Source organism: Pseudomicrostroma glucosiphilum, assembly GCF_003144135.1.
Source record: "Pseudomicrostroma glucosiphilum strain MCA 4718 unplaced genomic scaffold BCV69scaffold_19, whole genome shotgun sequence".
In the NCBI taxonomy this organism is placed as follows: Eukaryota; Fungi; Basidiomycota; class Exobasidiomycetes; order Microstromatales; family Microstromataceae; genus Microstroma; species Microstroma glucosiphilum.
Window position 1 is genome coordinate 8,750 of NW_020289931.1, and position 26,545 is coordinate 35,294.

The 26,545-nt window shown below is 55.4% G+C and overlaps 7 protein-coding genes and 1 non-coding gene across 8 annotated transcripts; 4 read left to right on the forward strand and 4 right to left on the reverse strand.

The window, feature by feature from the left end:
* Window positions 1–4,712: 4,712 nt before the first annotated feature.
* BCV69DRAFT_253588 (DUF747-domain-containing protein) lies at window positions 4,713–6,637 on the reverse strand (the record flags this gene model as incomplete). The annotated part of the gene is made up of 3 exons (XM_025490526.1): window positions 4,713–5,295; window positions 5,389–6,338; window positions 6,413–6,637. The coding sequence occupies 3 exons, from the start codon at window positions 6,635–6,637 to the stop codon at window positions 4,713–4,715; spliced, it is 1,758 nt and encodes a 585-aa protein (XP_025345053.1).
* Window positions 6,638–7,880: 1,243 nt separating this feature from the next.
* Window positions 7,881–12,666, forward strand: BCV69DRAFT_253680 (P-loop containing nucleoside triphosphate hydrolase protein; the record flags this gene model as incomplete). Its single annotated transcript, XM_025490532.1, has 4 exons — window positions 7,881–8,117; window positions 8,217–9,831; window positions 9,908–11,790; window positions 11,863–12,666. The coding sequence occupies 4 exons, from the start codon at window positions 7,881–7,883 to the stop codon at window positions 12,664–12,666; spliced, it is 4,539 nt and encodes a 1,512-aa protein (XP_025345054.1).
* A 2,198-nt stretch (window positions 12,667–14,864) lies between these two features.
* Window positions 14,865–17,283, forward strand: BCV69DRAFT_285490 (hypothetical protein). The gene is made up of 2 exons (XM_025493403.1): window positions 14,865–15,991; window positions 16,101–17,283. Exons 1-2 carry the CDS (start codon window positions 15,255–15,257, stop codon window positions 17,098–17,100), a joined length of 1,737 nt encoding a protein of 578 aa, XP_025345055.1. The 5' UTR covers window positions 14,865–15,254; the 3' UTR covers window positions 17,101–17,283.
* A 259-nt stretch (window positions 17,284–17,542) lies between these two features.
* BCV69DRAFT_285491 (JmjC-domain-containing protein) lies at window positions 17,543–21,215 on the forward strand. Its single transcript, XM_025493404.1, has 4 exons — window positions 17,543–19,112; window positions 19,209–19,362; window positions 19,437–20,335; window positions 20,417–21,215. The coding sequence occupies exons 1-4, from the start codon at window positions 17,727–17,729 to the stop codon at window positions 21,110–21,112; spliced, it is 3,135 nt and encodes a 1,044-aa protein (XP_025345056.1). The 5' UTR covers window positions 17,543–17,726; the 3' UTR covers window positions 21,113–21,215.
* A 263-nt stretch (window positions 21,216–21,478) lies between these two features.
* On the reverse strand, window positions 21,479–21,587 carry BCV69DRAFT_t46. The gene has a single exon. It is a non-coding gene; the product is annotated as a tRNA-Asp (tRNA).
* Window positions 21,588–21,795: 208 nt separating this feature from the next.
* BCV69DRAFT_285492 (carbon-nitrogen hydrolase) lies at window positions 21,796–23,200 on the reverse strand. Its single transcript, XM_025493405.1, has 2 exons — window positions 22,630–23,200; window positions 21,796–22,535 (listed from the first exon to the last, which is right to left on the reverse strand). Exons 1-2 carry the CDS (start codon window positions 23,179–23,181, stop codon window positions 22,008–22,010), a joined length of 1,080 nt encoding a protein of 359 aa, XP_025345057.1. The 5' UTR covers window positions 23,182–23,200; the 3' UTR covers window positions 21,796–22,007.
* A 233-nt stretch (window positions 23,201–23,433) lies between these two features.
* Window positions 23,434–25,088, forward strand: BCV69DRAFT_285493 (NAD(P)-binding protein). Its single transcript, XM_025493406.1, has one exon. The coding sequence runs from the start codon at window positions 23,682–23,684 to the stop codon at window positions 24,798–24,800; it is 1,119 nt and encodes a 372-aa protein (XP_025345058.1). The 5' UTR covers window positions 23,434–23,681; the 3' UTR covers window positions 24,801–25,088.
* On the reverse strand, window positions 25,030–26,489 carry BCV69DRAFT_285494 (ribosomal protein L1). Its single transcript, XM_025493407.1, has 2 exons — window positions 25,686–26,489; window positions 25,030–25,603 (listed from the first exon to the last, which is right to left on the reverse strand). Exons 1-2 carry the CDS (start codon window positions 26,432–26,434, stop codon window positions 25,144–25,146), a joined length of 1,209 nt encoding a protein of 402 aa, XP_025345059.1. The 5' UTR covers window positions 26,435–26,489; the 3' UTR covers window positions 25,030–25,143.
* Between the last annotated feature and the right edge of the window lie 56 nt (window positions 26,490–26,545).

Here is a 26,545-nt window from a genome sequence, read left to right on the forward strand (position 1 = left end):
TGGTGCCGACTTTGCGGCGAGGTAGTCTCCATGGTCCCAACCTGATCACGAAGTGAATGCTCAGTCTTACCTCGCTCCTTCGACCGTCGGCACTGCATGTTTCCTCATCTCCGATATGGTTTGATGCCTGACCAAATAGAAAGGGACGTCGATATGGTCAGACAAACGCTCGCCTGAGGAGGTCGTCCCCATGGGTGTCTTGCAGCGCTTGATGCGGGTTGAGATCATCTACAGAGACACAAAACGAGCTGCTGAAGCCGTAGTCGGAGAGCGTCCATCGCAGAATTTGGATCGGTTCTCGTCAGCTTCCTGGCCAGTGATGAGCTTATTTACGCAGATATCGTGAGCGAATCAATTGTCTGTGGACTGCGGTAACGGATCGGCATCAGTATTGTGTCACTTCAAGGTCACATGGGTCCCATGAACACGATGCCAGTTGCTTACAGAATGGCTGAGTGGGCCCGGAGCGAGTTGAGACACCAGATTTTGACTTTTCCACCCGTTCGGTTCCTGGCGCACCCAGGCGGTATACTCCCTCGCGTTAGACCACGCTGGACGTTCGCCGCGGTCTATTGTACCACTGCCTTTGGCCTGCGTCAGAAGTGACTGTGCTCGTACAGTAGTGGGCGTCAGAGTTGCCGTGATGAGCGCTCGCAAGTAAATCCAAAATTTGTCAGTGAAGCTTTCGCGCGCAGCAACCAGTCCTCGCTTTAGGCTTCGCGCAACAGAAGGGGGAAAAGATCAGTGCGAGAAGACCTGCTGACCTCTCAAGAGACCAGTCATGGGACGTCTTTCATCGTGTGAGGTCCACGCGCCTGTAAAGAAGCCCGTTGCCACAATACAAAGGAGCGCTCTCCTGAGCGTGCGCCTCAGCTTCAGCGCTTGATTGCGTTACTGTGATGCACCTGCAGTACAGACAACTGAAGTTTGCGAAGGTTGAACTGCATTGTACAGTAGCAGGCCTACCGACAAAGCCGACTGAGACCGGTCTCTGAACCTCACGAAGACAATCCATACTCAAGTTGTCTTGGCGTGGCGTGTCTGCTTTCAGATCTGGGTGACTGTATGCGTTAAACGCCACACAAGTGGATAGGCAACGACGCGACTATAGTACTACAGCTAGACTCAATCATACACTTGATCGAACTTCGCGGTTGGAGAACGTACCGAGAACTCTAGTGTTGCTTCGCAGAGAGATCCTCGGGGGACAGTACTCCTTTCGTCACTCAATTCTAGCCGGCTGCAGGTGAGATTGGCAGGCTGGCCTGGTGGAGGTCTGGCAGTCTGCCTTGCGTTTGAGCAATCTGAGCCTGAAAATAAGCCACGCTTTAGCCAGATTCAAGCACTAGAGCAATGTCATGCGGCTACTTTTGAACCTGCATGCTGCCAAAGTGTTTTTGGCCTGGCTAGAATCTTGGTGCAGCGGCTAATCTGACGTGCATTTGGCTAGAATTGAGTGATGAAAGGAGTAGTGTGCTGTAATGCTTCTTTTTGAACAGTATCGCGAAAAGACTTGTCGCATACGCAGAAAGGTCAGGTGAAAGGGGCTCGTCTTGCATTGCCTTGCAGTACAGTACTGTACTGTACAGTGAAGCGGTCTTTACATCCCACAGCATGCATTGATTGTCACAAAGGATGCACGTACAGTAGCTACACCGCGTTGCAGTCAACTGTGCAAACTCTGTATGTCTGCTCCGGTCAAGGTCGCAACATTTTTGTATGTGCGCATCTATGCTTTGCATGTCTGCAGTATCGCAGTATGTGCAATATGTGTGCAAGCAGCGTGGATCCCGTGCAAAGGAACCAGAGCTCTCGGGGACAGCAATGGGTTTGCCATATCGAGATCGCCTTCGAGAAATCTTCTCAATAATCGTACTCACCGAGCTACTGTACTCGATGGTCTCGAGACTGTTGGGCTAGACTGACATGACGAGAAGACGCAGCAGGGCTCACGCCTCTCCGAGTTGACTTTCAAGGCTCTCATGTGGGCCTGAGTGGAGCGCCGTAGCCTTGCGTTGTGTATTGACTCTGGCCTATTGTTTGCTATGTACCCAAAAGTGGGATCTGGTACTGTAGCAAGTGCCCTTGGGGCTTTGCTGGCGGCTCTACCATCACTCGCAAGAGCGTTGAATACGCGGCTTGTTGATGCACAGAGGTTGAAATGACTGACAGCAGGCCGCATACGCCGCAAAAGGGCACGGAAAGAAACAGTGGCATAGCAGATGGATCGCCACTGAGTATCGAGAGGAACTTCTTGTCTGATCACAGCAAAACAATGCATACAGTAGTACACAGTACTGTACTCTATCGATGGAAGTGATGCGAACAGATCTATACTGTACAGTACAGTGAACTCTCTCACACTAATGCACCGCCGAAGAGTGGTGCAGCTCTGCTGCAACTCAATTTCAGCTGGGATTGTCCAGGAAGAGACTCAAGAAAAGTCAGTCAGCCAGTCCGTCATCGAAACGGTGTCAAGCTGACCCTGTCCTGGTGCCCGAACATGACTATAGTGTCAACCATCTCCAGGACCACAGCGTCAAGCTGTGAGACAGACTTCTTGAGCGACTTAAGAGCACGGATTCACCGCAACGCATTCAAATGCACAGTCCTGCTGCATCAGAGATTGATCATTATTGCATATGTGTCTACTTTTGCAAGGGGTTTCGTAAAGGTAGCATTTCAATTGCGGTATTCTGCACATTTCTGCGTCACTTTGCTGAAGACAGTTTCTCCTCTGCTGGGTCAGTTTGCTTGCAATCTTGTGTACAGTATACAGTAGCATTCAGAAGAACCAAGTATCCCTCATGATAATAGACGACATCCACAGCTGTCTGGCAGAAAGAGACTTTTGGGTAGTGTTGAATTTACAGTACGCAAACTGCTGCGATTCGACTCGTATGCAATGCACATGAAATGCAGGTGTCACAGAATTGTTCACAAGACGACTCATCCATGCCGCAAACTTAGTACACAGTTTGTGCACACATCACGCTTCCGACTGCAAAGGGCAGCATCCCTCACCTAAAAAAAAAAAGGGTCAAATGTGCCCGTCAGAGTTGCTCGTCTACAGAATCTCCCATACTGTCAGGTTGCACGACTAATGTATCTGGGCAGAACGTAATTTGTCCTTGCCCCACTCTTCTTGTTGCTCGACTCTAGCCAAATGGAGCAACGGTTGGCCAGATCATTCAGATTCTAGCCATGACAAGAGCAATACAGTACGGCAGCACGCCATTCAGGCTCCACCGTTTGACATTATTCTAGCCTCTGATCTTCAATGCAACTGGCTTGACTTCAGACTTAGATGGTCAAAGTGCGAGTCAGAACTGGGCATCGAAAGGCGTGCCAAATTCGGCCTCGAGCTGCTAGGAACGAGTAACAAAAAGGAGCAGTTGAACAATTCCTTACTACTGTACAGTGGCACTCCGGAAACGATCTCATTCTGAATGCTCAGCGTGCTGTGAAATCAGGCAATACAGTCTCTGCCAATGCCAGCTTCCGAGAGACTGTATTTTCGTCCAGAAGTGGGGTAAGACTGAAGAAGGGAAAGAGTTCATCCTCTCGCGCTTGTCACTGCACGATCTTGATTCTTTTGTTCAGGAAGAGTAGTAGCAAACAACTATCTCGTAGGGGAGGGGCAGGCTGTTGTACTCTTTTCCGGATTGTACCTACAGTGTTGTAAAGTACAGTACAGTACGGTACAGTACTGTATCGTACAGTAGCAAATGAGCCAGGTGTGAAATTTGCGGCAACCTTAGAACTTACTGTACAATGTACCCTCCCGATCGGAAGACAGCTTATGAAAAGCTGCTCCTTCTGCTCATTGTACGACACTCAGAACGACATCTATAGAATGCCAGTTGCAGTGAGCAGTAGTCAATTTCGCTTTACAGTGATGCAGACTGCAATTCACCCCCTCAATTTGCTTGCATGACACTGCTCCACTGCCTTCACTTGGCCAGATTGCACTACTACTACATTACAGTATACTGTGATGGGCTCCAGATTGCCGAAAGAAGACGAACTGCTAGAGATCTGCTCAAGCTGCCAATGTATGTGAAACTTGCTTAGGTGCGAGTGACACATCAACCATTGCAACTACTGTACTGTATGCAATACCGGATCGTGACGTCGCAGGGTGCTGTGCATTCTGGGTGGGGCGGCTTATTAGGCCACGGTAGGTGCTGTATGCCATGGCTCAGATCCAGGCAAGCGGGGCCTGCAGTCGTCTGCAAGCCTCCAGGCCAGAAAATCTCCGGCTGCTGTGATTTACTGCAAATCAGCCTTCTGCCCCCTGGAATTCGCGATCAAGCAAGCCAGGCCGGCTTCGCAATCTCATTGCGCTGGTCTTTGACAATCGTGTGCGCACCTTTTGGTCTTTGCAAACTGTGTGCTCCTATAAATCGGTTGATCAAGTTGGCTCAGCTCTCTGCGTTGTAAAATTGTACCACCATGAAGACACGCAAAGGCGAACACAAGGCACAAGTCTACTGCGCTCCACCAGAGGTGTCACAGGTTGGGCTACTCGCAAGGCATACAAAGGCGCTTGAAGGAGCCGCTGCGTAGGGTCAAGCAGTACACGATGCGGAGGTTCAGTGCGTGGGGTAGACAAGTGCATTGATATCAACAAATAACATAATGGTGGTAGAAGCACGGTACAGCAGAGACCGCCTATCGGCCGGTGGCTGATACGCTGTTCTCGAGCATCGTCAATACAGCCGACTTTTGACCATTGTGTAGCGATTGACGTCCAGAAGATTGCTTCCTGTGCCAGGCCCATTCTTCGGTCTACCACTCGCTTTTGCTCCATCCGCACCGCTTAAGACCTGTTTCACCTTGTCCTCATAAGCGGCTTCAAGACTGTTGACACCGATGTGAGGCCGCGTCCTGTCATTGAGCTCCTCTTCTACCTCTCGCGCTGACATGGTGCTGTAGCGATGGTGAGCGAAAGAGATGAGTGCTGTTCCAAGCAAGACTTTCAGCGCCACCAAGAAGACCCAGCAGAGTATGACTGGCAGCAGCAAAGCCAGAGCTTGTAGGGAAGTACTGGGAGAAAACGATAAGGCCGAAATTTTCCCTCTCAGGACGTTACGCATCAACGCGACGACGTAGTCGTAGGCTCCCGAACTGGTCTGGCCGGCTGAGCTCGGAATGGCACATTCGTCGTAATGTGAGTCGTCTCCCAGCATGCCGTAGATCTGAACCAAAACTCTAGCAAGCAGGCAGGCCAGCGGCAGTGCAGCGAACCCGAGCCTCCGACTGAGAATAGGGGACTGATCCACGAACGTGTTCCTCCTCTTTGCTTGCAAAACGAGGCCTGGACCATCACTCCTTGTGGATGAATCTCCAGTGCGAGAGTTGCTCTGTCCATGCGGTGGGGCCGACTGAGCAGGTCCAGCAATGACCAAGTCGCGACAGAGGACATCCATGAAGCGACCATACACTGATGGCCGGATGTGGTTGAATTTGGTGATGAAGGCATGCTTCAGCCAATCCACCACGCATTCTGAGCCCAACACTATCACGACTGGCGCGAAACTTGTTGCCAGGACCGACAGACTGGGCAGCACTGTGAAGCTCCTGGGGAGGGGTACGTCTCCCAGTGGTCCGCCACGAGGGCGAGAAGCCACACTGGATAGGTTGTCTCCACCACTTGTCACCTCGATGAGATTGCGTACTCCGATGGCAAAGAGAATGAGTGTGAGCTGAAAGCGCTCGACGATATCGGCGCAGGTCATTTGGAAGAGGTTCTCCTTTTCAAACTTCTTGAAGACGCTCCCTTTGATCTCGACGAATTGATTGGACAGCAGCAGAGTCAGGAGCGCATTGTCGTATGAGTTGATGGCCACGTTGAGGGTGACCAGCTGATAGAAGAGCACGATGGTGTGGATTTGTATGTAGATCAGAGCGAGGACGAAGAGATGCAAGGGGCGTATGAGAGGTTGACGACCATCAGACTGCCTGCCAAGCGTTCTGCGACTGAAGAGCGCGTCGAGGAGGTCTTGCCCGAGCGAACAGCATAGACGGTCCACGATCTCCAACACATTGAAGATGACGTAGAGCTTGATAGTGTCTTGTCCCCTGACTGAATGGTACATCTTTGAGGCGTCAGTCACCTGGCTGAGGATGTAGCAACTGACAACGATCAAGGCAGTCTTGATGATATCGCACTTGTGGGAGGAGTGTAGAGATACGTGAGGTGTCGCTGATGGTCTTGTGACATTGTGAAGGAGATTGCGACACCACAACGTTGCGGCGACAGCAAAGCGCAGAGGCAGGATGGTGAAGGTGTAGAGGAAGGAGTCCAGACAGATGACGAAACCAAAGAGGATCATCTGCAAAGATATCAACGACGAACGTAGTAGAGGAGTTCAGAAACCGGCATGCTCTGGAGTACACTAAGACTTACCTTTTCGCACTGCCACGGCACTGCCATGAAGTTGGACACTCTGTCCCACCTCATCTCCTGTGTGCTGTCCACATCGGTAGCCAGCACCTCCTCTTTGAGATACTCCCACAGAGAAAAGGGCGCGAGGTGAGCCGAGTCAGTTCCACCATCTTTTGGAAGCGTTGCACGGGAAGATTTTGGCGTTGACGGAGTCTGCGAGGACGGTCGGTGATCCTGTCTGGCCATAGGAGAATCAGATGGGGAGCTCTTGGGGCCCGCGGAGCCATCTTGCCTATCTTGGACAAGGTTGGCCTTTCTGCTGTCCTGCAATGTACGTGCTTCACGGTCTGTGCTTTGCGGTAGTGTCTCCGTGGTGGAGAGACCTGCTCCCGCACTGGCATGCGAGTCATGACTTGAGCGGTGACTTTCAGTGGTGTTATTCCCATTCATGACCACCTCTGTGTCTTCAGCCGCGGCGTTTCCGATACTGGGCCGCTCATGGGGGCGCTCCCTGGTGATCGTGGAATGTCTTCGGTCTCTCAGTGGGGGCAGGATGAGCGGCTCGCGCCAGACGGCATCGAGGGAGAGAAGCGTATGAGCCGATGGAAGCTTTGATGTGTGAGCTCTTGGAGAGGCGGATGGCAACGAGGGTGGTGAAAGTGCCTCATTTGACGTCGTCTGTGCGACTGGTGACCCCAAAGATGTCAGGATGGGCTGGGGACTGGCAGGGGGGGCTACGTTGGCATCCATTGTGGGATCTGCGCTGGTCTCATCGTATGCACGGCTTTGGTCACGAGAGCCAGGCCTTGATTTCTCCGCAGCATCAGCAGGCGAATCTGCGCCGTGATCATCAGAAGATGCCAGCTGAAGTGCTCTGCTGCGTATCGGCGAAGGTTGGAGGACGGCGGGGCCAGTCCCTGACGGAGTGCTTGGGTCGAAGGCTCCGGGCGGGCCAGTGTGGAGCAGCTGTTCGTAGTCGCGAGGTCGTTGCTGCGAGGCTGTTTTCGAGGACTGATCACTTGATCCGACCTGAGTCTCTACCGCTGCCCCTCTACTGGCTGAAGACGAGCGGAGGAGGCCTTCCGGTCCTTCGGATGCGCTCATGGACGCGACTGGTTGCTGCTCTCCGCTGCTCATGGCGCGGAAGTGTCTATGCGCTCTGCCCTTGATGCATGGTGGGCTGTGCTGGATTGCGATGAGGATGCAACGCCGAGGCGGCTGCGGCTGTATGCGCCGCGTAGGTGGCTGTGGTGTAGAGGACGAGGTGCGAGGTGGTTGGTGTGGTAGGCAGCAGTGGTGCGTGTCAGCGTCTGTGTGCAGCGTCGTGGCTCGTGCTCCCCGTCGGCGGGAATTTCCGCGCGTGGAGTCGAGTCTGAGGGAAATTTTGGCTGCGAGGAAGTCGAAGGGCTACTTCCGTTAGTCCAAGCAGGGACCATACCAAGGTCACCTCCGCACCGCCGTCCACCACCGCCGCCTTCTCCTGACAGCGATGCCTCCACCGCAGCGACAGCGGTACAATGCCAAGGCAAGACAGTCCAGCGTCGGCGGCTCTTCTCACAAGAGACGCAAGCAGCACACTCAATCCTCTGGCGAAGGCGGTCAAGAAGACGCAAGTGCATCCTCCTCGGCCACACCTTTCACACACCCAGACTCTAACCGCGAGGTGATAGTTCCCGGAAGCGCTCAAGAGGAAGCATGGAAGGCGAAAGAGAAGCTCAGGAAAGAGGTGAGAGCATAGACAAGGCGTGGGCAAGCCTCGGCTCGGCTCTGCTCTCAACGTTTGTAAAATGAAATTGACCAATCTGCAATCCGTGTCTCCTTGTAGCTTCTCGCCGCTTCATCGACAGAAGACCCGAATCAAAAGCTCTCTGCCAAGAAGCGCAAGCGTCTCGATGCCTACATAGCCTCCCGTCTGAAAAAGGAAGCCAGGAACGATCTCTTGGCAGAGCTGGCAAAGTCGTCGGCCGAGGTCAGAGGCGATCGGATGGACTTTGCTAGTGCCAGGACACTGGGCACCGGAAAGCTTGCATCTGCTAGGGAGATCATCGAGGGTAAAGCAAAAGCAAGAGACTTCGGCCGAGACGAAAAGTCTGCTTCCGAGTCAGATGGTGAGGATCATGAAAGCGAACGCCCACAGGGCAGTCCAGTCCCATCTAGCATTAATGACCGTCCACAAGGTGAGGTACTCGACGATCCCATTCGCAGGCAGCGGATCTTAGAGGCTGCGTCTCTCTTCAGCCAGCCTTCTTCTAGCAAGGCCGTTTCCACCGATACGGCGTTCGAGAAGACTATGCCACAAGTCTCTGCTGCTCCATTAGGATCCGCTCTCGCAAAAGGCCCCGATGGCCAGCCACTGATTCCAATCTCGCGGAAACGGAGGCGGAAGGGACCGTCTCAGCGGGAGAGGAGACGGCAGCGAGATGAGGAGAACTTATTTGCCGACAGCTCAAAAGGAGAGGAGGAGAGCAACAGCTCCGAGGACAGCTCAGAAGACAGCTCAGAAGAGAGCGACGATGACAGCTCCACCAGCTCCGTATCAGAAAGACTACATGAGCCTTCAGATCCTCACTCAGAGCATGAAAGCCTAGACACCGACAGCGAGGATGAAGCTGTCTTCTTGGAAGCTATGAGGCGCCGGGGTTTGCCGTTGCCAAGCGAGGATGAGGAAGACTCTGACGATGCGAAAGTCGAAGGCACAACTCACATCAGCTCCGCGGCGCAACCTGACGGCGCAACATTCGGGACAAGTCCCTCAGAGGACCTGATACCCGTCCAAGCGCCCTTGGCAGAAAGCGAAAGTCCGCCCTGGCAGGGCTTTGCATCTGAGGAAGATGCATCTCGTGTCATGTCGCAAGAGAGTAGTGACGCCAGCTCGGAAGGCAGCACTGCAGATGACGACGAAGAAGGTACTGAGAGCGAGGACGAAGAAGAAGATGCTCTGAGCCAAGAAACGAAGAATACTCTCCAGCGTGGCCGAGAGGTCAATGTGCCCTCCCGGGGTTCTGGATTCAAAGTCTGGGCACGCACAGCACTGGAGTCCATCTACTTGGGGAATGGCGTCGGCGAAGCAAGGACTGAAGAGGGCGTGCCCTTGCAACCCGTGGCTGGTCTCAGTGTCAAGGTCAGCGATATGGGCGCAGAGGACGGTGTCATCCGGGGTCCGCTTGGCGAGAATGAGCCAGCCAGCAGGCCGTCACCCTTCGCAGAGAAACACTACGCCGAGATCGCCTCTTCGGAAGCCATCCGAAATGTGCCGGTGCAACGCACATCAGAGATCATCGAGGCCAGACTGCGACTTCCAGTCGTGCAAGAGGAAGATCGGGTTGTTCGTACAATCTTGGAGAACCAGGTCACCGTCATTTGTGGAGAGACTGGCAGTGGTAAGACGACGCAAGTCGCACAGATGCTCTTTGAAAGAGGGTTCGGCACGCCTGGTAGTGGTGAGTAGGTACTTTGAAAGGCGGTTTTCAAGAAAGTCCTTACTGATCAGTACGTTCCTGTCGCTTGGACTATTAGACAATCCGGGTCTGGTCGGCATTACACAGCCACGTAGAGTGGCAGCAATGTCTACTGCCGATCGCGTTGCCAAGGAGCTCAATCTGCCACCAAACAGAGTCTCCTATCAGATTCGGTACGACCGTACAGTGTCGCCGCAGACGTCGCTGAAGTTCATGACGGACGGAGTTCTATTGCGCGAGGTGTCAACCGACCTCCTGCTCAGCAAGTATAGCGTGCTCCTCATTGATGAAGCGCATGAAAGAAGTGTCAACACAGATGTCCTCATCGGTCTGCTGAGCCGTATCGTACGTCTGCGCGCCAACCGCTGGCTCCAGGGCGAGAAAGGAGCCAAACCTCTTCGTCTGGTTATCATGAGCGCTACTCTGCGTGTCGCCGACTTTGTGGAGAATCCAACTCTGTTTCCCACGCCGCCACCGTTGATCCGAATTGATGCTCGGCAACATCCCGTCTCGGTCCACTTCAATCGCAAGACACCCAATGACTACCAAGAGGAGGCCGTCAACAAGGCAGGCAAAATTCACACGCGGCTTCCTCCGGGAGGTATACTGATATTTATGACTGGCGAACAGGAGATCAAGACGGTCTGCAACCAACTCGAAGCAAGCTTTGGAAGACGTGCGATAGACGCTCATCTGCGGCGGCGCAATCGCCAGGAAGAAGCTTATCTCCGCCGCAACCAAGCGGACGATGAGAACGGCGCCGACTCGGGCGTACGTGTCACAGCTCGGCCTGCGCGTGAAGACGTTGAGGCCGAAGAAGTCACCCTCGGTAAAAGCGACAACGACTCCACCCTCGTTGATCGTGAGGGTGAGAAGTCAGCCACTCCAAACGAGGATCCAGAGGCACTTGACACAGACTCCGAAGATGACAACGACAGGGACGAGGAATTAGAACAGGCAGCTCCGGTCAGAACTGGCCCCGGTGCTTTCCCCACGAGTCCCATGCATATCCTTCCCTTGTATTCGTTGCTTCCATCAGAGAAACAGCTGGATGTATTCAAACCACCGCCGGACGATGCAAGGCTGGTGGTTGTAGCCACCAATGTAGCGGAAACGTCCCTGACCATCCCCAACATCCGCTACGTGATCGATTGCGGGCGAGCAAAGGAGCGCAAGTACGACGGCTCGTCGGGAGTCTCTTCCTTCAAGGTAGACTGGATCTCCAAGGCTTCTGCGGCACAGCGTGCCGGCCGAGCCGGTCGAACTGGACCCGGTCATTGTTATAGGCTGTATTCTTCCAACGTCTACGAGGAGTACCTCGAAGATCATGCGGAAGCTGAAATCCGCCGCATGCCGGTAGAGGGCCTGGTCTTGCAGATGAAGAGCATGAACATCGATAACGTGATCAACTTCCCTTTCCCTACGCCGCCGAATCGCAGCGCTATTGCACAAGCCGAGAAGATCTTGACTAGACTCGGAGCACTGGAGACTGTCACCGATGATAAGACTCGGAAGGCTGTGACCAGAATCACAGAGTTGGGGCGGACAATGTCCCTCTTCCCACTCTCTCCTCGTTTTGCGAAGCTGCTCGTGCAGGGCCAGCAACATGGGTGCCTCCCCTTTGTGGTCGCTCTCGTCGCAGCAATGAGTGTCAATGACCTCTTCGTTAGGGACGAGGCCATTGCTGACGACGAAGAGGATGAAGATGCAGATAGCCTTGCTGATGGGAATCCAGGCTCTGTCCACCTCCGGTCCGAAGCCGAGAAAGGCAGACAAGAGCGCAAAGAGAAGCGCAAGAAGAGATACGAGGTCCTAAGCGCCTTCGATTCTCTCGGTGGCGCTGGAGTGAGCGATGCCTTTCGCATGCTTGCCGTGGTCGGAGCTTATGCATACTCCAACAATAGCGCGACGTTCTGCAGGGACAACTTCTTGAGGGCTAAGGTGAGTGGACCGGCAGTGTGATCTGGCCAGTGTGCTTGGAGACTGACCTGTCAACCTGCTTATCTTACACAGGCGATGACTGAAGTCGACCAATTACGCAGGCAGCTCTCGGCTCTCGTCTTGTCAACTTTGGAACCGTCAAAGACCACTACGGAGGTGACCGCCTTGTTGTCCTCAAGCAAGCTTGCGCCACCGACCGAAACCCAGTTCAAGATCATCAGACAATTGATTGCCTGTGCTTACATAGACCAAGTGGCAGTTCGGGCTGACATTGTCCCAGCAGCTGCCCGATCTATACCGAGTTTGGCAGAGCAAGCGACTCAAGGCCGTTTGAAGACTCAGTGGAAGTCCTGTCGCCATGTGCCCTACCTCGCCATGGGCGTCAGTGGTGAAGCGGCGTATATACACCGTTCTTCCTCGCTCTTCGAGCACGCACCTCCGGAGTGGTGTGTCTTTGGTGAAACGATGCGATCGAGGCCTAAGGATCGCAAGAGCAAGGACGATGACACGCAAGAAGAGTCTGCCCTTGACGTTCCTGAAATTCGCGGCAGGGTCTTCCTGAAAGGCATCACCAAGATCAACCCAGCTTGGATCCCAAAATTGGGAAAGGAGCTGTGCTCGTTCTCGAATCCTGTCCCTCTAAGTGGCTCTGGTCAGTTGAGCTCCTTGTCAAGCAACATCGCTGCTCTCAAAGGCGGGGCGCGAGCGGCCTCCTCTTCGCAACAGGTTCAACAAGTCGTTATTACCCCGACATATGGCACAGGGCCAGCCTGTGAGGCAAGCGAACGGGCCAGCATGATTGGATGGGAGCTCCCTCCTGTCAAGGCGACGCGGCAGTGGCAGGGAGCAGCAAAAGGCTGGAAGGTGGACCTGTGATCTGTACTTTGTCTCTCGCTGCAATTGAAATCTTTCGACTGGTGGATCCATGTGGCACTGAGACCGCACACGGACAGCATCGCTACTGCGCTTGTGCTGACATTGGGTGGGAGAGGTGAACGTTCTCTATTTCACCCTTGTAGTCGGCGCCAGCGTCCACTTCCACACTACGAGCACCCCAGGAACAATTAGGGCTCTCGCCACGGATTCACCGGTACCGAGCATGATACCGTTGGCGAAGGGCAAAACGACGTTGATGAAGAGGCTTGACACGAGCAGAGACAATCTGCGAGTAAGTGACAGGGCTCCTGGCGAGAGGAGAGAGAGCGTGAGGGACCCAGTGGGTGGGTGCGTGAAGGGCGGGGCCTCATATCCGCTCCTGGACACGGTAGCTGGTGAGGAGGACTGTCGGGATCGTGTCCCTCCTATTGTGAGACCCGTTTTGGAGGAGGTGCGAGATCGTACGCTCCTTCGCCCTTGCCTTTTGGAGGAGCCAGCTGATGATGAAGATCGCCAGCTACCTGAACCCGTGAGCAGCATTGACAACTGCATTGGGCTACCAGGCTCGGTAGCATCCCGCCTCGTCGTCAATGATTGCGGCAGCCATTTGCGTCCCTCCAGGTGATGAGCGGTGTCGGCAGATGGGTCTAATCCGAAGGAAGCATCTTCCCACGCTGGTGTTGGCGGCACAGGCGTTGCCGGAGGCGACATAGGCCGGGCAAAGGTGGATACTAGGACTCCACTCCCCGTGCCAGGCGATGAAGAAGGAGCCAAGTCTGCTTTGCTAGGGATCTGGCTCTTCCTCAGGCAGCGTCTTATGGCAGAAGGCACGATGTGTGGGGAAGTGTTGGGTCGATGTGAGATCAGCCTCGGAAGGGGCACGGTGGCTCAGAGCTCCACTGGTCGGAGTTTGGAAGAGCCCTCGCCGGCCGACGTCTCGCCAGACAAGTCAGCGGCGAAGAATCTCCCCATTGTGAGGAGAGAAGTGTGGGAGTGGTTACGTAGCACGCTGAGAACAAGACGAAGAGATGCACAAAGAATGGTATTGAGCGAACATCATTATACATGGGGGGGGGAAGCAGACTGCTTGGCGATAGAATCGCTCAAGCACCTGTGTGAATGTTGCTGCACAGATCCAACAATACTTCTGATGACAGAGCTCGCTGTGAAGCTCGACTCTTGTACATCCGCCTCAGACCCGTCCGACTCTCCCCACCCTCGAGTGGTCCTCGCCTCTCAATTGAGGTGAGCGAAGACCAAACCTCGAAGATGGCAAGTCATCGGCAACAGGACAAGATCATCAGGTGTCTAAGTCCCGTCTTGCAAGCAAGAACGTCTCCACCTCCGAGCGACCTCTAGGCAAGCGCAGTCTGAAGACAGGGCCCATGCGATCCTCGGTGGCCAGAAGCACTGGGAGATTAGACGATGAGGTTGCCTTGAAGTGGGGTTATCGTCCTCGTTGGCTGGAGAGACGGATCTGATCTCTCATCGTCGAGCGGTGAAATATTGTGGCTTGTGTGAGCAAGCAAGATCGATAAACTACTATAGAATATGATTCCATGAAGTATCGTCTACCGAAACAGGAAAGGGGGTTCGTAGCGCTCGTTTCTCGGGTTATATACCCTGTACGAGGGCGAAGTAGTGCGCGGTGCGAGCTGCGAAATTTTTTCGCGAACAGCGGGTGCAGATCCACACGGGTGCCTGCATGAACTCAGGCGTCCTTCCACTTTGGTGCCGCGCTTCCGCTCCGATCACGCGCGTGTGAGGTTGGTGCCACGGGCGGAATCCCCGAGAGGCGAGACCAAGGGGCAGAGGCTATACGTGTGATACGTTGAGCTCATGTGAGATGGGTACGGCTGATCGGCTGGCACAAGGGATAGCAGGGATTAGCAGCCTTCTTCTGGCGTCCGTCCTGCCCCGAAGGTATCCAGGGGTCTCCGAACTTCATTGCCGACGCGCACGTAGGTACGCATACAGGCACACCCAGTCCGTCACACACCGACACACGCACACGCACACACACGGGCGCGCGCGGGTCACGACGCGTGTGGCGATGCGTAAATTGCTCGAGCGAGTCGAAGAAGCGCCTCAGAATCGTGCCGTGCATGGGGCGGAGCGGGCGCAGGCAGGCGGGCAGCGGAGGCTCGCACCCTGCACACCACCAACGACCCGCACTTGCTCTTCTTGGTCAGGTCAGACCCATTCCACCTTTACCCTCTCGATCCTCGCTGTACAGAGGCGTAGGTGGACACTTGCGCTCATTCTACCACGCCCATGCCACGCCGACCGGACCACTCCTCTTGCTGCTCTTGACGCAGTATCGCACCCTCACCCACACCCACACATCCAGCTGCCCCCATTCAACCAGCATCATCTCTCTCTACCTTACTACAGACAAGACAGCATCTATCCACCTTGCCAATCTCACACGACTCAGCCCACTCTAGAATTGCCCGTCCCTGCATTCGATCTCACTACCTTCACAGCTTCACTCAAGGCAGCAGGACCCAGCGGAGAGCACCGTACAAGTAGCACCGCATCCCTCTGCTCTTCCAGTGGTCTTTAGACGCCCCCTAGCCGTCGTTGAGATGGCTGATCATTTCGGACGCCATGCCTCAATCAGCAGCCAACGTATCACAGTTCATGCGGAGAGTGAGAACCTGTCCTCCCACGTTGAAGAGCAGTCACCACCTTCCTCGTCGTCCAGTCACCATCGGTACTCGCATCAGTACAAGGACGCTTTCAGACAGAATCTATCCAACACTTCCCACCCCATCCACGCAGCCGTTGAGGACTTCCCGGAAGTCTATGGGTATCTTCCTCCCGAGCCCACGCCGCCAGATTCTGGTCGAAGCAAGCCTCACGCCCACCATTACGACCTCAACGCCTTCGCCCAGGAACAGGACAGCTCTGCGGACGAAGACGGCGGTCATGCCTATCGCTCCGACTTTGACGAAGGAGGCTCATGCAACCCGCGACTCGACCATTGGCACACTGAAGCAGCACCCTTGCGTCTCTCTCAGGAAGTCCATCAGGCTATCGCCGGCCCTTCCTCGCCACGGCAAGCAAGCATCTCCCTCTCCCCTCCCTTGCATTCCTTGTCTTCGTCGTCATCGCCAGTCTCCCCTCTTCGGACATTCGCAAAGCCGTCTCATGCCGGTGTCGTCTTCGACCAGCGCCCCATCCGTGACACTCCCAACAATCCTTTCCTGGAAGAGCATCAACGGAGGTACACACGCGCCGACACCAGGTACGATGATAAGAGGCACAGCAGAGGAGAAGAAGCAGCCAAAGCGCACCGGAGGGGATTCCTCACCTATGTCTTGTGAGTCTACCTGCGAAAGCACTAAGAAGCCGTTGCCGAGCCGAACTTGCCGATCTCACGCCTTCCCTTCCCTCATTTCTCTCTCCCCTCACCTCTCACTCTCTACCAGCCGTGGTCAGCGCATCCTACATCCGGACATAGCATCCGACGATGACTCCGAAGAGGATGCTAGTCTCTTCTCTTCGCAGCCTCGCCAGAGTGGGCCTGGCACACGCCTACAGCCGAAGCTTCTCTTCCCTGAAGCTCATGCCCAAGAGAGACGTAGGACGAGGATGCGAGGAGCTCCTTCCATAAAGGCCGCCACCGCTTCCATCGGACATCCACCCGGTGTAGGTCGGTTGGCATCGCCCTTCGAAGAGACGCTTCAAGCACAAAAGCGCGAGAGAGCTTCTCTGAACCACACTGCTGAAGGCAATGGGTCCCATTCCCGCATCGCACCCCCTCACGGTCAGGGTCGAGGAAATCTCTTTGCTGCAGAGATTCTTCGTCGTCAGACAGCAGAGGATCACCATCAGGAGGAGAAGAAGCGTAAGCGAATGCAGGCAGACCAAGATGCGGATGAAGCAGACACCGAACGCGAGGAGGTGCTTCGCCGTAATAGGCGAAGGAGCGACTTCCTTCGAGGCAAGGCAGAGAATCCTTTTTCGAGTAATCAGCACGGCCCATCGTCGTCCTCGACCTCGAAGCACGCTGCCCGTGGCTATGGCGGTCGTGCTGCGCTTGTAACCAAGAGCCAGCCAGACGGACGGCTCTTGGCGCAGCTCGATCGAGCTGGCTGGTCATCGGGCTCGGCAAGTGAGGGAGAGGAGCAAGAGGAAAACGTCTTCCGCAGCATTCCTCAAGGTGTTGCTCATGGTTCACGTCTTCTTCGTGCTGGTCTGGATCAGGGCCGTGCTAGCTACCACGAGGAATATGCTGGTGTGCCAGACTCGGTCTCTGACGATGGCGAGTACGACTACGACGAAGACGCCGACGGCGAAGGCGAGAAGTGCTTTGGCAGAGGTGCGCCCAATCAATCGAATCGAGCCACGGAGCCACGACAGGTCCAGAGTCGGCCAGGTATACTACGCAGCATGAGCGACAACCCCTTCGACCTCACCATAATTTAGCAAACCTCACCTTTCCGGTTCCATCATTCCCCTCGTACCTGTACATCTCCCACCCTCCATTGCGAGCACTATCATCAGCATTTGTCTCCCACACGATCCCACATACACGCACACCTGCCCACATCATCCATCATGTTCGCCAACTTCAATTTGTTCTCTGTTAATGCACGTCTTTGCCATGATTGATTGCCTGCCTGCCTGTGGTCACTCTATCCTCATTGGCCCGCTTGGCGTTGCTGTTGCTCTTCTGTCTTGGCCATGCCCCGCCTGTCAGCCGTGGGAAAGGAAGGGCAGTGGAGGCGTGTGCTCGCCTGGCTGGTGCTCCGCGCGCCGGGGACCAAAGCTGGGCGGCACTCTGCCAGTCCCGCCGGGCTAAGCCACTCCGTCCGCCAAAGGGGCGGCAGGAAGGCCATACCTGCGTGCCCCTTGCTCACCTCACCCTCGCACCACTGCCACCTCCTCCAGCCTCCCGCCCTCATACATCTCACCTACAGCGAGCCGCAGTCTGTCCACACATACGCACAAGGCCTCAAGGCGGCCCAACCAAGCCACATCCGCACCTTTTGCCCATACCAGGCATCTACCTCCCCATCAAAGTCTTTCCTTTGAGCAGGCCAGTCATGGCAATGTCACTTGCGAATATGATCCATGGCTTCGGCCCACAGCGCCGTGAGGACCCTTCTTCCTCATCGCGCTCCTATACAAATGTCCTTCCACATCTCTTCTCTGGAGCCGCCACCTTCTCGCAGGGGTACACCCCCCGAGCTTCCTCCTCCACAGAGGATGGCAGCATCCCCTCCTCCATCTACCCAGACGATCAGCACGACAGGACAGACAGCAGTGGCCACAGTGGTGGAACATCCTCTCCACCTACCTCCCCTTGCTCGTCCTCGCAGTCAGATCGTTATTATCATTCTCAAGGACGAAGTGACTCTGTCAAGTCCGAGACTGAGCCCAAGGCTGCTCTCTCCCAACATCACAGATCACCCCCCGCCCCTATACGACCTTCGTACTTCTACCCCATGGAAGCTAGCGCTTCCGACTCGCGAGACGATGAATCTGGCGTTCCCGTCTTTGAGCCGACTATGGAGCAATTTGAGGACTTCTATGGCTTCTGTCAAGCCATAGATGAATGGGGTATGAAGTCTGGCATAGTCAAGATCATACCCCCTAAAGAGTGGACAGACGCCCTACCTTCCCTTCGGGCCGCTGACGTAGCCCGACAGAAGGAGCAAAGCACCTCTGCGGGGACTTCTCTACCCTCGCTAGAGGCTGTACGCATCAAGTCTGCTATCGCCCAGCACTTCGTACCCGCCGCTAAACCGGGTCTATGGAGGCAGACGAACGTCACAAGACCGGCAAAGGTATGGAACGTCAAGCAGTGGGCAGAGGTCTGTCAAGACATGAGTGGACCCTCAATGGAGAGGATCAAGGAGATGGCTGCTGTCAGGGAAAGGCTCGAGAAGGGCGAAGAAGGAGCCAAGGGCGACAATAGTGGCATCAGAACCCGGAGCGGCAAGGCCCGAGCACCGCTGCCGAGCAAGGCGGCGCCCAAGCCTGCCATGACCGTTTTGTCACCCTCGAAGCGACAGGGCACCGCCGCCGTGGATGCTGCCTCGAAGTCTCCAGATTCTCATGCGTCTCGGCGTGGCCTCGAGGATTCTGAAACCACCGAGGGCTCGCCACGATTCACTACACCGCCATTGCAAAATAATGGGTATCTCACACCGCCCCTCTCTGGCAAGCCTGCCTCCGCTCCGATCACGAAGCTGAAACCTGCTGATCTCACCACGGCTGCCGAGTGGAATGCATTCGATTATCGTAGCGCTTGGCTGAAGGAGTGGGAAGGAGAACAGGGCTCAGTCAAGGAGCAGGCGGAGGAGACGGAAGACGGTGGACCACAGCGGCCGGACCCCAAGGATTGGAGTCCTAGTGCTTGCCGGGAGATCGAGAGCGAGTACTGGCGTGGTCTGAACTTTGGCAAACCTCCGATGTATGGGGCGGACCTCAAAGTGAGTAGCGCAGGTCCTGATTCGGTATTTAGCCTCTGAGCTGATCCTTCCCTCGGTACACTAACGTCGTACTCTTGCTTCTTGCTTCACCACCAGGGCTCCCTCTTCACTCCGCAGACTACAGCGTGGAACGTCAGCAACCTTGACAATCTCCTGACCAGGCTGAAGCTCAAGCGCAAAATCGCCGGTGTGACTGACCCGTATCTATACTTCGGAATGTGGAGGGCAACTTTTGCATGGCACGTCGAAGGTGAGTTTGGAGACGGAGCAATTCCATATGCCCAAACCACCTGACTCTATGTCTCCCTGTCTTTCCAAAACCAGACATGGACTTGTACAGCATCAACTATATCCATTTCGGCGCTCCCAAGCAGTGGTACGCGATCCCTCAAAAAGATCGGCTACGGTTCGAGACTGCACTCGCTTCTGTCTTCCCGTCGGACGCTCGTCGCTGCTCGCAATTCATGCGACACAAGTCATTCCTTGCCTCACCTTCTTTCCTCGCCGCGAACAATATCCGGCCCATCAAGGTGGTACAGCATGCACAGGAATTTGTGATCACGTATCCTTTCGGGTACCATTCTGGCTACAATCTTGGCTTCAATTGCGCCGAATCTGTGAACTTCGCACTTGAGAGCTGGCTGGACATCGGTCGCAAGGCCAAAGCCTGCGAATGCGAGGATGCTCAACAGAGCGTGACAATGGACGTAGATGCGCTACTGGAAGAGAGCGAGGAGCTGCAGCGTGCCGAGAAACGCAAAGAGGAGCGGGAGCAGAAGTTCAAGGAGCAGACAGAGGTAGGAGAGGAGCAGCTGAGGCGCAAAGAGGAGGCCAGACGGCGCAAGAACGAAAAGAATCGGCTCAGGCGCCAGCAAGCTGCTGCAGAAGCGAAGGAGGGTCAGAGTCAGAACGGGCACAAGCGAATCAAGTTGGAAGACGGCCGGTATGCGGATGCGGCCCACATGAGCGACGGCCAAGACTCGACAGAGCAGGCGATCTACAGCCTGGATGACGACGTTCGTTGCGTCTTTTGCCCTTCCGATCTTATGGAGGATCTTGTTCCCGTTCCCAATCGCTCGGGCAAGGCTCAGCCACTTCTCTACGCCCATCGATTCTGCGCTTGCTCCATCCCCGAGACGTGGGTCGCACCATCCATCAAGGACCCTGGATCCCGCGACGAGGTACAGGGCTACGAGAATATTACGAAAGCGCGGTGGACCTTGGTGAGTGAAGCTAGATCTGATTACCTTCGGTTGAGAAGTATGCAATACTGACTCGTGGCATGCATCCTCATTCATCTGCAGAAATGCGCGGCTTGTCCCACACCCGAACTAGCGAAGCAGGGATGCTGCGTGCAATGCACATTTGGCAACTGCAGCAAAGCCGTTCATCCCACCTGTGCCACAATGGAGTCAACAGGATGGATGTACGACTACTATCCGACCGACGAAGCGGATAAACTCGAAGGCAAGGGTCGATACGCTAGCAAGGGCAAGAAGGGGAAAGGTTCGAAAGCAGCTGCAAGCGCATCTGTTGAGAGGACCCCCGCCGTTTCCGAACCGCCGACGTCTCCGACGAGCTCCGAGAAGCCTGATGCAGAGGCAGATGACCGTCTGGTCATCCTGTGTCGCAGCCACAACCCCCAAGCACGCAATACCGACAGCGCCCGCAAAGCCGTGTTCCTCAAGGAGTGCGCCAATCGCCTTGCCGTCGGGTCTCCCATTCAAATAAAGAGCAGTGGCGGCATTTGGGAATCTACTGTCGTTGCGCTGGGAGACGGAGAAGTAGTTGTAGTCGACGGGGTTCGAGGCTCGCAGATGGCAGTGAGGTGGGACAAGATCGTGTTTCCTGCTGGGATTGTGGCCGCTGTGCAAGCCGCTCTTCGATCTCCAACGGCCACGCAACAGGCTACGTCACCAACGACCGACGGCAACTCGGTGGTCGCAGCAACTCCCATGGAGCAACTCCTAGCTGCTGTCTCTGCAGCGCCAAATTTGTGAGGACTTGCCGCGGCAGACACGCCCGCCTGCGTAATGCCAGGGTTCTACGAAGTCTATGTAAGATCACCTTCATGTACCACCATTTAATTCATCTGTTTTTCGATTCTTATTGAGTGCTCGATTTGCAGACCGACCAAATAGCCGAAGGGACGGTGCAGAGAGGGAGAAGTGGTGACTGTCCGACCATCTCTGGAAGCTTGCTTCCATGTTGTCATACCATCGCACTGCCGCTCGCGCCCACCAGCACTCTCCACTGGCACCAGTGATCACTTGTTGTCTTCCACGTTCCGCCTGAATAAGTTGAGCGGAGCGGGCAAGCTAAGAAGATCAGAACCAAAAAGAAAGAGGCGAGGCGCCAAAAAAGAACTTCCGTGCGGGGAATTGAACCCCGAGCTCGCGCAGTCAGGAAGGTTCCTCGGAAACCGAGGGCTTGTGAAATGACAAGCGCACGTCCTAACCATTAAACCACACAGAACTTGAAGACCGATGCCGAAGGTCACAATACATATACCCAAAATTCAGCTCAGGCGTGGGGATACTCGGTACTTCAGTCATCTAGCCTGAAGCTCGCCACGCCGGCGTCTACCTGCTTTGCACACTGCTGACCATGAGAAGAGTAGTGCGTATGATTCACGATGAGATACAGATACATACATTCCTTAAAAAAAAAAAAAAAAAAAAAAGGGCGAGATACAGACGAACGACGCGGCCTCGACCTTGTCTTAGCCGCGGGCATTGGCGAGGAGATCTACCCGAATCTTGTAGACGTCGCGGATGTCTTTGAGTCTGTGACAGAGTAAGGTACAAGAGCAAGGATGGTCTGAGCAGTGAGAATGAGCCCTTGCTTTCGAACACGCTGAGCCTCAGGAACGCGCTCGCTCGCTTGCTTCTCTACTCACATCTTCAGATTCATACTCGCGTACAGCATTCCCTCCTCGGCCCCGTCCAGCCTGCCGACAGAGCCGACAAAGGGGCTCACAATGGTCGTTCTTCCCACACCGATTGGCGCTCCTTCCGCCAGCTCCTTTGCCGACTTGCGATCATCTTCTGCAGACCAGGTACGGCCGGCAATGTTAATCATGCACAGGATGCTCTCGCACTCCAGCGCTCTCGTCATCGTCAGTGCGTCAAGGATGGCAGCTTCTCCCGCGGGAGATGGGTTCCACCTCAGTCCTGGCTCGCCTGCATCGGTAGCGAACCAACAGGTAGGCACAAAGACGATGTCTGGGCCGTCTGTCTCTCCGGTCTCTGAATCGACCTGCAAGAGACTACGGAAGGACTCGGGGAAGGCCAAGTCCCAGCATATTTGCATGCCAGCCTTGAGAGTCTTGCCGCGTCTGGTAGTGAAAGTGAAGAGAAGTGGAGATGGATGCGTGTTGGAGTGGCCCGGGGTGAGAGGGTCTCGCTCGGGATGCCAGAGGCACTGTAGCGAAAGCGCATAGATGGGTTGCGGTCTGCATCAGCGTCATGTAGGTGAACCAATTAAGCGCATCTATGTGCTGCGAGCATTGTCTCACCCTCTTTGTGTATCTACCTCTGATCTCTCCCTCCCTACCAATGAAGTAGGCCGTATTGTGGAGGTTGCCCTCTTCATCCCCACCTACTTCTTGTCGTGTGGGCACATGGTGGCCCAGCTCGACTACGGTTCCTGCGATGATGTTGATATCGAGCTCCTTGGCTAGCTCACAGACCTCTTCAATCCAATGCTTCTCCTCTTGACCTTCGCTCTCTGCCACTGAGATGGAGTTGCTGCGACTGCCACTAGCGCGATAGCCCTCGAGTGCCGCTGGAGCTGGTCCGCCCTTGCTCTTGACTGCATTCCAAGTGTCAATCTTTGCGCCCGTCAGAAAGTACTCGGGAAATGCTACGACGTCAGCTCCGTCCTTTGCGGCCTTGGTAGCATACGCCTTGAGCTTGTCGAAGCCCGTCGCCTCGGATCCGGCGGCCTCGTCGTCAAAGTCAGAGGCGTACACCTGGGCCAAGGCAAGGTGAAGGTGCTCCTGCGAATCCAAGGACTCGAAGGCGCCCTTTGTCGGCCCAAGAGTGATTGCGGTCCCTGCTGATGCCATCAGGAGCGAGATGAGATTGGGTATGAAAGATGTGGAGGAGTGCCTGTCCGTGACTGAGGGCGAGGCGGTATCTTCCTGGGCTTTTGCGGGGGTGGGAAGGGCCAGAGATAGGGACAAGTAGAGGCGGGGCCGCTTCATCGGAAATGTGTGGGGCTTAGAGCCGAGGCGGAGCAGACGGAGGCGCGGGAAGCGAGGTGGGGCAAACGCAGCCAAGGCCAGCCACGTCGGTATTTCCGGACGAGTGACAGGTGATGCTTGCTGCCGCCCCTCGGCCCCTTATGAGGTGGTGCTGGTGTACTGCCCCCCCTGGCTGTCACTTGCCTCTCCGGACATTCCACTTTTCCTGGTCACTCTGCCAGCCCTGGGTGTCTCTTGAGCCGGAAGCCGGACACTCGCAGCGGTACAAGTACCAGTCCTCATCCGCTTCGCTCACTCCATCATCCACTTGTTCCTCTCACGACAGCCTCTGTCATACCAGCGTCCTCTTGCCACCCGCCACAATGTCTTCATCCTCGCTCCCTTCCAGCCAGAAGCAGGTGCACCTCCTCAAGAGGCCTGGCCGTGCTCCCCTCTCCACCGAGATCCTCAATGTGGTCACCGCCCCCCTTCCTGACGTGTCCAATCTAGCTTCTGGCCATGTCTTCCTCAAGACCCACTTCCTCTCCCTCGATCCCTCCATGAGGCCTTCCATGGACCCCAGCAAGAAGTCATACCGCCCTCCTGCCCCGCTCAATGAAACCTTTTGGGCCGGCGGTGTTGGCACGGTGATCAAGTCCAATCACCCCGAATACAAGGAGGGCGAGCTGGTTCTCTCCTCTGCCTTCGGAGCTCAGGAGTACGCCGACATGGACGTGGCAGCTACTCAGCGCAATGGCTTCTTCTACAAGATTGACCCTGCAAAAGGGATTGAGCCCCGCGAGTATCTCGGTGGACTGTGGGGAACCGGTCTCGCAGCCTACCTGGGTATGAAGGAGATTGCAAAGGTCAAGAAGGGAGACCGAGTCCTCGTATCCGGAGCTGCTGGTGCCACTGGTGGTCTGGCAATTCAGATTGCAAGGCAACTCGGCGCCTCATACATCGTCGGAGTGGCTGGTGGTCCGGGCAAGGCAAAGTACGTCGTCGAGGAGTTGGGCGCAGATGAGTGCATCGACTACCGCGAGGCAAACTTCGAGAAGCAAATTGCCTCCCTCTCGGACCGCCCTGAAGGTGGTATGGACGTCTACTTTGACAACGTTGGAGGTCAGACGCTCGATGCTGCTCTGCTGGCCATGAACCCTAACGGCCGAATCGCCTGCTGTGGTGCCATCAGTGGCTATGGTGGAAGCTACGAAGGACTCAAGAACTCCTTTGTCATCGTGGCCAGGCGTTTGACCCTACAAGGTTACATTGCCATTGGCACCTTCTGGCCTCAAGACGTGTACCAGGCTGCCATCGCTCAGCTCGCAACATGGCTCGCAGAGAAGAAGATTGCCACCAGGTTCCACTTCTACGAAAAAGTCGGCGTGGAAAACTTCCTTGATGCACTCAAGGCCCTCTTCGAGGGAAAGAATTGGGGAAAGATGTTGCTGCAAGTCGATCCAGAGTGGAAGGGAGAGGGATCGAAGTCAGCTGCAAAGTGAGTCGTCTTGCATAGAGCTGCGAATTCCCCTGCATATAGAGAAGCCATGAAGAGGATAGGGTGAGTCTGTCGTTGGGCCATGCCAACGTACGGGCAAGAGTGGGCCGGGAGCACGTATCGGAGCGAGGCCTTGCGTGGCTGTTCCTCTGTGAGCAGCCTACTGACAGGCGCCCTCTACTTTTTCCGTTGTCATCAGATTGTAAAAGCATACAGAACCACGCATCAAACGACCCATATCTTGTCACATTGTTCGCGCTGATTGTCAATGGAATGGGATCGAATTGTCCACTGAAGCCTGTGAACCGATGACTACTCCTGCGTCCGATCAGCTTGAGCATCCCACCTCACTTCTTGCCCTTTGTCGCCGCCTTTTCCTTCTTCTCCCTCTCCTTCTTGTCACCCGACACCTTGGCAGCAGAAGTAGCAGCAACCTTGCCAGCCTTGGCAGCTCCCTTGTTCTCCACTTGAGTCGAAGACTTCGTCTTCTTCGAACCCTCCTTCGGCTTTGTAGCGGCCGCCACCTGTGCCTGTGCAGGCGCAGCCTCCTCCGCTTCGCTCTCGCTGTCAGCCTCTGAAATCTCTGGCGATTCGATCATCTCGGCATCCGGCACCCCCACCCATCGCGAGTCGAGATCGCAGTTCCAGACCGGCAGACTGGCGCTCTTGCCCGTCTTGATCTCAATGTTTTGAATGTTTTGCCAGCCGTCGAAGGGGATCTTGCTCACCACCTTGGGCAGAGCGGTGGAGAGGTTCTCTAGGATCTCCTCGGGAGAGTAGTGGCTGAGCGAGCCGACGGGTACCGAGCTGAAATTGGGCAGTGGAAGAGATGTTACAGGTCAGACAAAGGCACTTGCATCCCATCAGGACACAAAATTAGTCAACTCACATTGTCGATCCCTTGTTGGAAAAGAATCTGGTCGATCCGATGGCCTTTTCCAGCTCTGCCTTCATATGCCTACTCTTGACCACATTGACTGCGACTGGCATCTTCTTCTTCTGCATCCACTTTGTACCCAGCAGAGCAGGCATCATTGGAGCCACGCGCTCGTCGCAGAGGAACAAATCATACTCGTCCATCAAGCTTCGTCTTGCCTCAAAGGGGGCAAACTTCCCCTTGAGCTTGCTTACGCCGACGATGCGGTGGATACACGAGACGCCGAGGGTGGGGAGAAGGTCCTTGTATGTCCTTTGGGGGTCCTTGACGAACAAGCACACTTCCGTCGCTCTGAGAGGGTTCAGGGGGTGAGGAAGAGCGATGCTGACAGGCTTGCTCTTCTTCTCCTTTGCAAGCCGCTTGACTGTGACGTTCAGGTAACCCATATCCTCTGTTCTGCCCGCTCCTGCTGCATCGTCGTCCTCTCCATCTAGGGGCAGGACGCTCTTTCCCGCCTCTTTGCCCTTGTCGAGCTGAGCTGCCTTGTACTTTTGCCTGTGCGACTGAAGGGCTTTGATGGCCTTGAGAGCTTGGCTGGAGGAGACGCGAGCATCGATGAGTGCAGCGGAGGAGGAGGAAGAAGAGGAGGAGGCGGCTGCCTTGGAGGTGGAAGGTGAGCCGGAAGCAGAAGCAGCGCTGGAGATCCTTGGCTTCTTGTTGGGCGTAGCAGCTTTGGGCGAAGACTTGGTAGAGGCAGGCATGATAGCGAGCAGGGGGTGTTGATCAATATGACTAGTGGTAACGAAGGAGAGGATGTGCTATGCTGCCTTTCCTTCTGAGCCTGACCTGGGAAGAATTCATCAACGTCGGAC

What these genes read in the sequence shown, in the direction of transcription:
- BCV69DRAFT_285490 (XM_025493403.1), top strand. Translation starts at nt 15,255, where the DNA reads ATGGCTGATCATTTCGGACGCCATGCCTCAATCAGCAGCCAACGTATC. An exon ending in GGATTCCTCACCTATGTCTT is followed by an intron (nt 15,992 to 16,100) that starts GTGAGTCTACCT and finishes ACTCTCTACCAG; the next exon opens with CCGTGGTCAGCGCATCCTAC.
- BCV69DRAFT_285491 (XM_025493404.1), top strand. Translation starts at nt 17,727, where the DNA reads ATGTCACTTGCGAATATGATCCATGGCTTCGGCCCACAGCGCCGTGAG. An exon ending in TGTATGGGGCGGACCTCAAA is followed by an intron (nt 19,113 to 19,208) that starts GTGAGTAGCGCA and finishes CTTCACCACCAG; the next exon opens with GGCTCCCTCTTCACTCCGCA. An exon ending in TTTTGCATGGCACGTCGAAG is followed by an intron (nt 19,363 to 19,436) that starts GTGAGTTTGGAG and finishes TTCCAAAACCAG; the next exon opens with ACATGGACTTGTACAGCATC.
- BCV69DRAFT_285492 (XM_025493405.1), bottom strand. Translation starts at nt 23,181, where the DNA reads ATGGCATCAGCAGGGACCGCAATCACTCTTGGGCCGACAAAGGGCGCC. An exon ending in GAGGTAGATACACAAAGAGG is followed by an intron (nt 22,536 to 22,629) that starts GTGAGACAATGC and finishes CTTTCGCTACAG; the next exon opens with TGCCTCTGGCATCCCGAGCG.
- BCV69DRAFT_285493 (XM_025493406.1), top strand. Translation starts at nt 23,682, where the DNA reads ATGTCTTCATCCTCGCTCCCTTCCAGCCAGAAGCAGGTGCACCTCCTC.
- BCV69DRAFT_285494 (XM_025493407.1), bottom strand. Translation starts at nt 26,434, where the DNA reads ATGCCTGCCTCTACCAAGTCTTCGCCCAAAGCTGCTACGCCCAACAAG. An exon ending in TCCAACAAGGGATCGACAAT is followed by an intron (nt 25,604 to 25,685) that starts GTGAGTTGACTA and finishes GCCCAATTTCAG; the next exon opens with CTCGGTACCCGTCGGCTCGC.